Source organism: Cydia fagiglandana, chromosome 6, assembly GCF_963556715.1.
Source record: "Cydia fagiglandana chromosome 6, ilCydFagi1.1, whole genome shotgun sequence".
Lineage (NCBI taxonomy): Eukaryota > Metazoa > Arthropoda > Insecta > Lepidoptera > Tortricidae > Cydia > Cydia fagiglandana.
Genome location: NC_085937.1, coordinates 14,298,216 through 14,311,987, shown reverse-complemented (window position 1 = coordinate 14,311,987; position 13,772 = coordinate 14,298,216). Strand labels below are relative to the sequence as shown.

At 36.2% G+C, this 13,772-nt stretch overlaps 1 protein-coding gene across 1 annotated transcript in view; it reads right to left on the bottom strand.

The window, feature by feature from the left end:
* Positions 1-209: 209 nt before the first annotated feature.
* Positions 210-13,772, bottom strand: part of LOC134665597 (uncharacterized) — a 51,583-nt gene continuing 38,020 nt past the window's right edge. The window contains exon 3 of the mRNA XM_063522562.1: positions 210-749. Within this exon, the coding sequence (XP_063378632.1) occupies positions 360-749 (390 nt within the window). The 3' untranslated portion in view covers positions 210-359. The remainder of the gene's footprint in view (positions 750-13,772) is intronic.

Below are 13,772 nucleotides of genomic sequence, written 5' to 3'. Positions count from 1 at the left end.
TTATTTATTAAGGCACATACATACCAAAAACAATACTTTGAGGGCATAATATACAGGAAGTTAACATATTTTTTTAATTCAGGTAAATATTTTATTTACAATCGTGGTTACTCTTCAACATCACAATAAAATACAAAATTCCTAAGAATATAATTACCTATTGCGTACTTAAATTAATCAAAATCATTGAAACATTTATGTAAAATACGGGATTAAACGGTTACAAAAGTGGACCAACTTTTTCAATACCTATTTTAAAAAACTTCTCGTTAAAAAATTAAAAAATATGCGTTAGAATATACATTTACCTACACCGCGCACTATAATATGTACACTGGATTTAATTTAATAAACACATGTCACGCGATCGAGTAAGATCTTTTAAACGTAATTCGCTTACTTCTACAAAACTTCCGCTTAAATTTCTTTCTACTCGTGATCGCTTTAAATTTTTCACTTTGTGATATCACGTCCACAAGTTGCGTCCACTTATCATCAGAATCATCCGGGGGTCTGTCATTTACTAAGATTATAGGTTTGATAAAACGATGACTTTCATCCGCTACGTTGCTCTGGCTCAGTTTGGAAGAGACCCTGGATAAATCCTTATGCACTGAGCCGTTAGGAGACTGTGGCCGAGAACAGTTCTTCTCACTAGAGTTTTCTTCCTTCTTAGCCTGTTCAGCAGCTAACGCTTCTTGTCTTTCTCTCAAATGGTTCGCGGTGATTGCAGCTTCCAAATCAAGGCGCTGGAACAGGAAAAAAACGTAAATTATGTAGATGTCTAACAGTTTTCTAAGGTAATTCTAATAAGTAAACTTAAACATATATAAGCCTGAATGTTAATCAATTAGACCATAGTTATAATAAATTAAGTACTTGGTCACCCTACAGCAGAGCTTAGAAAAGGAAGATCCAAAAAAGTACCAACAGTAGGTATATAATGGCTGCTAAGATTGTGTCTTATTAAGTTTAGAGTAGCTCTAAATCTCTAAGTACACAACACGCACTCTAACGCCTTGACAATAAAGGCGTGCTCAGATATTTGTGAGCACCTTGGCCGCTCCGATATATCTGATGGCGACTGTACATATTACACTTTTCAGATTTATAATAAAGTTTACCTATAATTTGATAATTGTGCGAGTACAACCTCGGATTTCACGATTCTGCGGAATCGTTATAGCATAGGTAGATACGTAGTGTTTGCTGATCATTAATAGAAATGACGGTTCGTTAGCAGAATGGCAATAGAATTAGCATTTCTGATTACCTTAATATAATATTGTGAAAATATAAAGGTACCCTATGAATAATGAAATTAATTATAAAATTTGTAAGACATCTTGGGAGTCTATCCCGGCATAGTTAACAAGACCAAATTCAGTAAGCTTTATCAACATATTTTTGCTTGAATCTCGTGAAAACTAAGTAACCAAACTTAAAAATTTACTGGCCACTAAATAAGCCTGCTTAGTTTTCACTTGTAGCGTTATCCGCCTATTTAGAACTCATTAATACCTAACATTAATAATAATTAATTAATTATTACGCCCGTTGCAGACATTTTGGAATAATTGTCTTTAAATAAAATTGGGTGGGGTACCTAGTCCATGTAGGATACCAGGTTAAGCAGGTAAGGTATTTGTATGCTAAATTTTATTCTATTTTCCCTTTTATCACGCTTACTTAAGTAACAAACTTCAAGCTCGAAATAATCACAAACATTTAAGTTGATTAGATTAACTTGAAATACACGTAACGTCTAACTAAGGTTTCAATTTACAGATTTCCAGAGAGCCAAATGTTAATTTCGGATAAGTAATTCATTTACGTTTAAAATGTAGTTAGTGTCAGAATTAACTTTCAGTTGAAATTTTCGCAAAGTAACAGCGTATATTTAAGTTTTTACGTTAGTTGGAAATTATAATAATTTCTGGTGTGTTTATATTAAGCCATAAAGACTATAAACTATTTCTTTTTAATTTTTAATAGCCCAAATCTTCTTATTTTCAAAAGAAATTTCTATTTTGGTTTTAGCCAAAGCCAAAATTAGGTTTCGGCTTAATAACTATTTTAGTCGGTCTTTGTACTACATTATTACTCCTAAACTATTTGCAACGTATTTAGAGATAAAGATATTGCTTCGAAATACTTCATCATCGTACGCCGTGACATGTTCTAAGAAAGGTGTATTTTCTTTCCATTTAGTTTTAGTAAACGTAGGAGGTTCCTTCAGACTCATTTACTATAGTCAGTCTATGAAAAGTCTGCAGCGGATTCGATAGACCACGCAATGCACGTGTTATTTTAAACGTCAAACTTCTATGAAATTATGACGTATTAATGACACTTGCACTGCGTAGGCTATCAAGTCCGCTACAGACTTTTCTTTGTCCGACTCTAAAACAATTTACGTTTACACACACAGACAATAATCCAGGAATAGACGATAGTTAATACTAAATACTAGCAGGAATTTATGTGCAATCAACGTCTTTCGACGACAATAATACCGTGAACAACAAAAACAAACAGTCATGGAGTTAATACGCTTTAAAACGTGTTTCCGAAGGCAGTTAAATTAGAATCGTCGAACAAAGCCACTAGTGATGGCCCGATTGGAGCCGGTTCTGCTTTGAGGCCACAGAATACTCCAGTTTACGAAGATTATGCGCGGACAATTTCCCTTGTTTGGGGTCATCCCTTAATTACATCACACGTTTAGGGGGAGGGAGGGGGTCAAGAAAATGTGACATATTGTGACATGAGGGAGGGGAGACACAAACTTTGTGACGTCACTTTAACTTCACCAGTAACCGAAAATTTATTTAAATTATTTTATTCGCTGTACATTTAAATAACAAGTTTTTAAAACGATAATCGTTTTTATTCGTTTAATTTTCTTTCCTATGCAGTTTTGGGTTATACTTAAAATTATTAATATTTATATCGTCAAAATATTTTGATAAAATATTAATAATACCAGGAGTGTCTCACTCCGCGATTTCGTCGCTTTGCTACAGGTAGAGAGCTAAAAGTACATCCGTTCGGCCCCAATTTTGGGGTTTGCCATAAGCCGCGCGTGGCGCTGTCGCCACCTAGCGGCCATATCTGTGCTGATCGTAACAGACGCGTTTTGTTAGAGAGTGAGTCTTCTGTACTTAGTACTATTATTTATTCTGTGATAATACTTAGGTACTTACTTAATTCGATTTGGCGATTTCGTAGAAAAAATGTGACGTCACACTAGGAGGGGTTTACCAAATGTGACCAAGTGTGACAAGGAGGGGGGGGGAGGGGTCAAAAAATCTAGAAATTCGTGTGACGTAATTAATGGATGACCCCTTTGGGTGGTAACTGCTGTTATTAAAAATAAAAGATATTCTATTGTTTGCAGAGGTACCTAATAAAATTGCGCGTCAGGTTTTCTATCTGCATAGTTATATTTATCTGCTAATATACGTATGCACGTACTTGGTAATTCAATTGCCCGCAAGCAAGATCTAATCGCGCTTAGAACGCCGCGTAGTTAATAAATTTCACCGCCACATTTAATTTAATTTAACCACTTATCCCTAACCTAACCTAACGTACAGGGAGTGTCAAAATATGTTTCGCTACATACCTATTTGTCGAGCTCAATAACGCGCTCTACTTAATTAGTTGACTTAGATAAGCGAGCGCAAATATTACAAGCGACACTTTACCGAGTGTCGACTTACTATGAATTTTCGGTCTCTAATTATGCGCACTGTGCCTATAAAGGTCCAACCTAGCAATGTACAAATTGCAGAACATTCCCAAAAACCGGAAACGTTCTCGAGAATGTTCTCAGAACATTCCTGCAACATGGAAATTATTGTTTAAACAAGAGAATATACTTGAAATAAAGTTTAAATAGGCATAACTTAAAACTAAATGTTATTATGCATATATTATTGTCTATTACAATTAGCTATTTTGTTGATGTGATAAGTTTACCAATAAGTTGCTTAAATTCTCACTGTATTTCAGAGAACATTTCGACTTTCGAAATTTATTTTCCAAAATTTTTTTTTTGTTTCTTTAGAATCTAGAGGCCTCTGTCTCCCACCATTCCAAATCTCTGCGCGCTCGGACCAACTTGAAAAAATTAAAAAAAAAGTTGGCCATTTTGATTTTTTTTAATGCAGTTTATTTTGTCTTGGAGCCTTCTATGACATTTGGTCGAGCACCCCCCACCTATCACGCACCGTTTAAAAGTTGCCATACAAAATAAAAGTGGCCAGTTTTCCCGCAATTGTAGAATTTTTCAAAAAAAATTTTTTTTCTAGGTATCTAGGTGACCTCGAGATTCCGTGACCAAAATTTCAGCGCGCTAGGACAAAATTAAAAAAGTAAAAAAAAAAGTCGGCCTTATTGAAAAAAAATGGCGGCGTCAAAAACTGCCAGGGTCCGTCTATGACATTTGGTCGAGCACCCCCCACCTAAGTCTGACTGTTTCGCCGGGCCGTCATACATTTTTCTGACCGGATGCGGACGATCAAAAGTCGGAATTTTCTGGGGGTAAGGACGACACCTAAACTATCGTAAATATTCATGGTATAAACTACGATAAATAAATAAATTCTCGTTCTCGAGAACATTCTCAGAAGTTACCGAGAATTTCTCATGTGGAAAGTTTCGCAACTTTGGAAAGTTCTCGTGCGTGCATTGCTAGTCCAACCTCACCGGAATTTGCCGCAGTGTACGCAGTGTGTTCTGAGGGCCTACCGCGTACCACGTCCGACGTGTTGCCTCTCTGTTGCACTTGTAAATTCGTACGTAAGTGTGACGAGGCAACACGTCGAACGTGGTTCGCGATAGGCCCTCTGACGCTTCTCAGTTTTTTTTGAGTTGCGTTTTTAGATACACGCTCTCAGTTAGCTTCTTATTATTTTATTTTCTAGTTATTCTTATTTTTTTGAGCCGCATAAACAGTCAGTAAGTGCGTCGTTTTGAGTAAACTAAAATAGTGATGCATTGCGCGTTGATTTATTTTATAAGGAAAACTAAAAGTAGTAATTTTCAGTAAAACTTATGGAAGTTAACCCTTTATAAGGCATGAGGGCGTCAGGAATTATGCAAAATTGAAACCTCTCACTTTGAAATAAAGTTCAAAATCAGGTGGGAAATATATTCCCTCTGCCTTATAAAGGCATTTAGGCATAAACTAACTATCCTTAGAATATGTGGGCGTACTTATCAAAAACACTCTGTATATATATTTAAGTACCTTGCAAAGTAAATTGTTTTTAGGGTTAAAGGAAATCCTCATAACTACTTTTGTGATGCCCATCTGGTTCGTTTATTGGTCGTAAAATATTTATATCAAATATTATATTTAACAAGTGTACCAAATATTTTATAACAGCCGGCATACCCTCAATTCCGTCGGGTTTGTGCTAGAGAATTCATAAATTAAAGGAAGTAGCGTTAAGGGTCTTTTGAATTTATTTGCATTTTTGGTATAGTGTACCCTTTAGGCGCGGCGCGACAGCCGGATTTTTATTCAAGGGATAAGAAAAGCAATGAACTGGATAATAAATTCCGCTCTTTACCTGTCTTCACCCAGATTTCGCAGTAAATGTTAATGAAATTTACCGTCTGAGCAATGTTATCGTTTTGGCGTTCCTTCGTACGAAGCCTTTATTACGACGCTCCATGCTGGGTGTCTAATGAATTAGCTTTAATGGAGGCTTTTTCATGAAATTGTCTAAATTACCGTAAAACGGGGTGAGTAGGTTTCGCGGGGAGAGGTGGGTTATGAATGGGGAGAGAAGGTTTGAGAGGGGGGTGAGAAGGGATTTTCAGGCTACTGCTACAAAAATAATGTATTCCAATTTAAAATCGAGCTATAGTAATACGCATAATAAAAAAAATCGATCCAACAAACTTCCAAAATCACCATTGTATGAAAATCCCTCTCACCCCAAATACGAGGCACTACGGGTGAGGTGGATTTTCCTCTTTATCGTCAAAGTTATGAAATGGAACTACCCAAAATAAAATAAAAACTAAAATACAAACGTCCGGAACACTTATTATATGTATACACCATTCAGTTTTCATATGTAAAAATAAAATGTTATCGAGGTTTGAATTTCAGTTTTGACCCTACTCACCCCATTTTACGGTACTCCAGTCAAAGAAGCTTAACAACGTTGTCGTGTTGTTTGTTGCATAGATAAAATAATACGAAGTAAATTAGTGCAAAATATTGAAGCTCTAGTTTGACAGAGAAGTATATGACGTTGTATGGACTCATACTTTATAGATGAGGTAATCAACCTTTAAGCGCTATGGATTAGGGTAACATTCCATTTCCAACGACAGCTGCACTACCTACTGTCAATTTTACTATGGAAATTGACAATGACAGCGACGCGTTCAGTACCGGTAGTGCAGCTGCGGTTAGAAATGGAATGTTATCATTAACAATACAAATACCACCAAATGCCTGTCACTCTTCAGTTCTTTCTACTTCAGTTTTCGAAGATATAATTACAACTTCTTTACATTTCTTGATATTCCTTTGTCCATGGTAAATTTAAAGCCTGCTAACTAAGATGCATAATGTATAAGTGTGTATATCTATGTCAATGTATCATCGTCACTATTTTATATGGAAACATAGTTATGATAAAAATACACGCCACTACAAGTTTTGACCCAGTTTTTGTTTCCGACTTTTATTCCAATAATTTCATTTGCAAGTGAATACCCAAAGACTACGCAAATCATCGTGATTCTCAAAAATAAAGATACTCAGCATACAAGTTGCTGACTTACTGACGCATCGGAAGATACACAATAGCTTGAAAAGGAAAATATATATCTCCGTTTCTCTCGCTAAGTTCATCAATAATTTTCTTTGCTATCGGCACCTATCGGTGTTATGATATTCACGAGTGCTCTCATCAAAATGTTTTAGATCAATGAACAATTGCACATGCGTGTAAAGGTGACAGTCCATTTCCAACGACAGCTGCACTACTGTTCATTTTACTATGGAAATTGACAATGACAGCGACGCGTTCAGTACCGGTAGTGCAGCTGCGGTTAGAAATTGAATGTTACCATAACGAAGATGATAGGTGAAGCGACAAGCGAAGTAACATTTAAATAAAATGAACTCAGTCAGTAAGGACATTTTAAATATACATATTAAGAACGGGTCACTCACGTAAATATTTAAGTCGAAAAACCTCCAAAGTTTTAATATATGTATGTCTGTGTCTTACAGAATTTTGTCAGTAAGGAGATTACAAAAAAACTACATAGATAATATATATTGTACTATACAACTATAAAAAGCAGTGGTGGCCGAGTGGATATGACGTCTGACTTTCAATCCGGAGGTCGCGGGTTCAAATCCTGGCTCGTACTAATGAGTTTTTCGGAACTTATGTACGAAATATCATTTGATATTTACCACTAGCTTTTCGGTGAAGGAAAAACATCGTGAGGAAACCTGCACACATCTGCGAAGAAATTCAAAGGTGTATGTGAAGTCCCCAATCCGCATTGGGCTAGCGTGGGACACTATAGCCCAAGCCCTCTCGCGCATGAGAGGAGGCCTGTGCTCAGCAGTGGGACGTATATAGGCTGAAAATGATGATGATGAATGATGACTATACAACAGTAATTATACCGGAGATCCATTGTTTGTACAGTCAACTGCCTTCGATGGCCGCGAAAATATGTGACAGGCTCTTATGGCTCTACAAATAAGATCGTGTCAGATATTTTTGCGGCTTTCGTGTATAACATATTATTGTCAGTGACTGTTTAGATGTGTGATATATAATTGCCGGATTGATATATAATATATGTGTGATATATAAGGGGGAGGCCTATGTTCAGTAGTGGACGTCTTATGGCTGAGATGATGATGATGATATAATTGCCGTAATTCCGTAATTCATAAATACGCTATAAGTCTCAATTAGCTATTAATAGTTTGTCTTGACCTGCCATTTTGACTTGTATAAGAATTTTGATACTGACTGTACCCAAGGCACTGGGCCTATAAAGTTCGAAATTATTTGAAATACCCATCACAGCTTTCCATCTGGCGTCAGTTTTCAAAAGTGAGCCGATATTTTACCAAACTCGCAGCCGTATTTTAACCAACGCCTTTTAGGATTTCACGCTCGAAACAAGTTATGACAGATGGCATCATTCAAGTGAAAGGCGAGTTAGGCTTGAAATAAGGAAAATAGGTTAATGGTGACTGAAATTTTGCTTACTTTTAGAGCACTCAGGCAATCACTGAGCCCTGCCTGTAAACTCCAAATTTTACCTACTTTTCAGGGTTCCGTAAGGGTGAAAACGGGACCCTATTACTAAGACTCCGCTGTTCCTCTGTCCATCCGTCCGTCTGTCTGTCTATCACCAGGCACACTTATGACACTCATGAACCATGACAGTTGAAATTTTCACAGATGATGTATTGCTGTTGCCGCTATAACAACAAATACTAAAAGCAAAATAAATAAATATTTAAATGGGGCTTCCATACAACTGTGATACTTACAACAAACGTGATTTTTTTTCGCTCCTTAATCGTATAATAGGTAATCAAATAATCAAAAAGGTCCGAAGAGGCATAGCCATGGCAATTAATTGTGATATTTTCCGTACTGTCTATATCTAACAAGGAAAAAAAGTCTACATTTGTTGGGAAAAGCGGCTTTCCAATATTATCTTAACGGTGTAAATGTATTTTAAATGAAATGTATTTATCTATCTCAGCTTTGCTACCTCAGCCGTTTGGCTTGAAACATATAACTAGTCTACGTAAAATTCATTGTCCATAGCAGCTTTAACGATTTCTCGCTCGTAATTATTTCTATGAACTCGGTAATATACTGATATATGCATTTTAAGAGCAGTGCTCGTAACTGGTATCCTAAGGCAGTCTTCACATTGGATGCTGATCCGCACGCCGTTCAGGTTGTGCGAGTGGAGAACCGCTTTACGTGCAAAGCGCTGTCACGCTCACACATCGGAGCAGGGTGCGGATCCGCATGTGTGATAACCGCGTAAATTGAAACTGGGCGGTGATTGGCCGCGGTCGCTGCGGTCGCGGCGGCTCGTTAGATACACGCTGGCTATTAAGAGGACAATGCGCTCACAGGCAATAGATATATTTTAAAAAGGCTGTTCATTTCTCTATTAGTTATATATATACTCAATAAAAGCTATAGGATAAGGGAATCTGGTGGATACGTTAGTTATTTGACGATCGACAGATGTAAAATATGAGGATTTAAGCCCAAATAGGTCACATTTTTGCTTCATCGAGTGCGCTCATGGCTTTAAATTCCCCACTTATATACACTAAACTTTCCACATAGTTAACACGAATGTATTGTCTCTTGTTCCTCTCTGGACTGGTTTAGTAAAAACATCTAAGAGACATATTCTTACAGTTACGCCAAGCGCGCACCACGATTTTAATTTTTGCGACACGATTTTAGAATCGCGCTGTAATTTATCGCAGAAAATTCAGTGCGCGCACTGCGATGAAAAAGTCGACGATTTGTTCATTCTCGACATGGATGTCGTACCAGTCGCTTGTCGTGAAACAATATGCAATCGCTGTATGACTGAGTATTTATACCACAAAGGTGATCTCCTTCTATTTCTATAATTAAACGGTCAACATCTAGCGTCTCATCTTGTAACTCCATTGGAGAAGCAGGTTCCGATATGTTGACACTTGGAGAGCGAAATGCCGACTGAGGTCCCGGCTGCGATTTTATTATCGCAGTGCGCGCGGGGCCATATAGCTTCGTATGCTGCAATTCACTTTGCGACAATCGCGTCGCGCTATCGCGGAAAGTTGTAACAAATCACAATTTTAAAATCGCTGCGATTTTTTTGTCGCATATGCGCGCACCGCCATATAAACCCATACGTTACATTTCTGCGACTAAATTATCGCGCGACAAAAAATCGTGGTGCGCGCTTGGCTTTACTAGTCTTTTAAAAGATAAAAAGTGGGTCGCGTAATGTTTTTTATTGCATATGTGGGTTAAAATCAATCCATGTTCTAAAATCCAGGGTCCTCTTAAGTAGTCAGGCTGCCAGTGCCACCGCCTGGAGCTACGCCAACTATTACCCAGTATTTAACGAGGATCACCAACTTGCAAATTGCTGTAAGGTGTATTCGGGTAATTCCGAATGTCGGATAATTCCGAAATTCAGATGAAAATCACCCAAAATCCATCATAATAAAAGTCTTTTTTTTCGGAATTTTCCGACAGTTCTCGACATTTGGAATTACCCGAATACACCCTATAGTTCGTTCGTACAACTATATTTTGGATTTCATCAACTTCCTAATACTGGAATCAGTTATGTATCGCTGCCATACATGACCCAAAATTTTTTTATTAAGCTATGAGCTTCATCACATCTGATATTTGAGTAATTCTAAGCATTTCTAGCCTGGGGTGGGGGGGAGGGTGGGATACAAAGACGGCCGCCACCCGTCATCTTTAAAAAAAATCTATTCCGATTCTTGTGGGTACTAGGGCAAGTTTGGTATCATTTTTGTATAAACCAAAGACGTAGAATTCATTGCTGATATTTGTTTTTTTCAGTTTCATAGTAATTTTACAAGAAAAACGTAAAAAGGTGAAAAATTTGGTTGGAGATTTTTGCTACGCGGAGCCGGAACTACAAAAGATAGAAAGTTGAAATTTGCACATTAGATTACATTTATAAAGTGTACAAGAGATAAGAAGCGATTTTGAGAAATTCAACCCCTAAGGGGGTTAAAAAGGGGATGAAAGTTTGTATGGGGTTCAAGTTTTATTTTAAGCTAGGAATTTGAAACTTCGTAAAACGATATATTATTAAAATACAAGAAAACTAATTTCAGCGTTTTTGAAAATTCATCCCCTAAGGTGGTGAAAAAGGGGTTGAAAGTTTGTATGGATATCAAAAAATTTTTCGAACGCGGGACTTGAATCTTCGTATTTGGGGATATTATTAAAAAACAGGAAAAGTAATTTCAGCGTTTTGTAAAATTCATCCCCTAACAGGGTTAAAAAGGGGTTGAAAGTTTGAATCCATTACAAATCCGACTAGACACACATTTCTTATTGCCTCCCAGGCTTGAAATGCTTAGAATTACTCAAGGAACATATGTGATGAAGCTCATAGCTTAATAAACAAATTTTGGGTCAACTTTATAACTGCTTCCGCTATAATAGGTATTTAGTCGCTTTTGTTTAACATTTATTCACCATGAAAGGTGTCATTGTTTTATCCAAGTTAGGTACATAACAAGTGACAGAAAATATTGTATACAGCTAAATAGTCAATAGCCAGGTTAATCGCCGCAAGATTATATGTTATGAATACTAGAACAAATTAAGTTTAGTCCAAACGTTGATTTAAACACAAATACCTAAGCGTTAATTAGAAGTAGGTATGTATAGTAACAACACCAGTCATGGGACATTTAAGAGGAAATTTGGAGTATTTGTGATATTTCCCTAATACATTTAAATGTTCTACCGCTTAGCGTGTTAAAAGATGAAAGTCCTATCCGTCTTTCATGTTTTAGGCGTGTTGTATCAACGATACTGCAATGAGTTTCCACATACTAAACAAATTAAAACTATGCTTTTTTTCTCCAGTCATGGACACCAAAGCTCCAGTAATGGGCCCCCCAGTAATGGACATTGCTCTATCAGTATAAAATATTTAATTAGGTCATCAGATCAGGTCCATGTTATCATAATATTGCATTATCATGCGATTTGCATACTTAATTACGAATACAAAATTTCAACTCAATCGGAAATCGGAAAATGGCTCAAATTCAGCTACCAAGATTTGACCCACACTAACTAACAGGGCAAGTTAAATGAAAGTTTGGAAAAACGATATTAATTTATCCGAAGTCCGAGCATACCTCCTGGTTGACATATTTCGTAACTACATTTTACTTCTGTATTGTGTAAACACGAAATTATGACATCATTATTTAAATTGTCCCATCATAGGAGGTATGCAGTTTTACAGGTCCTATAATGGGATTGGGCCAAATACTACTATTTTTTTACATCTGTGGAGTCACAACATAATGTGTTGTATACCTTATCTCATGGTAAATGCAATTAACAAAACACATTCTAGTTTTCATCAAGTATTAATTAATTAAAACTTAATAAATTAACTCACCTCTTTTAGCGAAGTTGTTAAGAATTCGTAGTGGTATTTTTTTTCAGTGACTCGACAACTTTTGGGTTGACGCCAATATCTTAAAAAACAACCAAATTTAATAAAAATTCAAACTGATACAGCTCTAGTACTCTTATTTATGATAATATACAGCCAGCGTTTATAAACTACTTTTAGATACTTATTTTAGAGGATTTGTGGTTTTTTGTCCCATTACTGGTTCCACGTCCATTATAGGGTACACTACTATACCTACTCGTGTTTAAATTACCTACATACTAGAAACGGTCGTCTATGTTCCTAAATATTTCACATTTCAGCGTTTATAAAGTTATTACTTATACATAACTATAACCATTTTATTTAAGACAGCCCGACACTGAAAATCCGTCGTTAAATTGGCTTAAACTCGTAATTGTTTTAGGTTGACGTTAATGAATTTGTTATTAATTTATTATGCCGCTCTATCGATTGACAGAAAGCACTTATTTTCAAGGTTCATCAATCATAATATCAGTGGGTATTCAATATCTTTTTTGCGTTATGCCTGTTTGGTGACAAATAAGGGTTTAGGATCCTCTTTAGAAAATGTTGACGATGAAAGACCCAAAAATATTCCTAGGCATAGATTTATTGATAAAGCTTTCGGCAGACCACTACAAAGAAGAATAGGAATGTGTTCATTATTTGTATCACAAGAGAAATGCAATTTCCAAGTTCAAGTAGCGGTTTTTTAGTGGCTAGTTCAAATAATATAAAAGTACATTTAAACTAAAATTTAAAACGACATGTTTTATATTTTATTTTTTGGTTGCCAATATATATATTTTTTAGTTACATTTCATGTACCTAAACTTACCCACCTTCGTACCTATAGAAGATGTACCTACTTACTCTACATCTTATGTGTTACTAAACTGCAAAACGTAATTCAAGACCAAAAAAAGTAAGACAATGTTGCCACTGCAATAATTTGTTTGTAAAATAGTAAATTCCTTTTAATAAATAATCACGCTAAGATAATTTATTCATTAGTAATTACACTCCTACTATTTAAAAAAGTACTTTGATTCACTTATTTTTACATAAATACAAGACGCGCTAGTAAAAAGTGGCAACATTGTTTACTTTTTTTGGTCTTGAATTACGTTTTGCAGTATAAATAAACATTAGCCACAAAACCTTTTCCAACTGTTAGACAATAGTAGATTGTTAACCAAGGGTTGAAAGGCACCCATTTCTGTCGAGGTAGTTTGGCGCTCGAACGCAGTGAGAGCGCCAATAGTCCGAGACAGAAATGGTGCCTTTCACCCGAGTTAAACACTCTACTTTTCATATCGAATGCGAGGAAACCAAACAAGACAAGGCAATTTCGCAAAATCAGTAATGGAAGTACCTAATAGATCTACGGCCATGATTTATTTTCCTTAGGACTTACTTGCAATCGGAGACTTTACATGTGTGAAGATTAATAACCCCTAGCGAAATTCATTTAGATCGCAATATTTACGAAAACACATATTTTTTGACAAACTGCAGTAATTTTA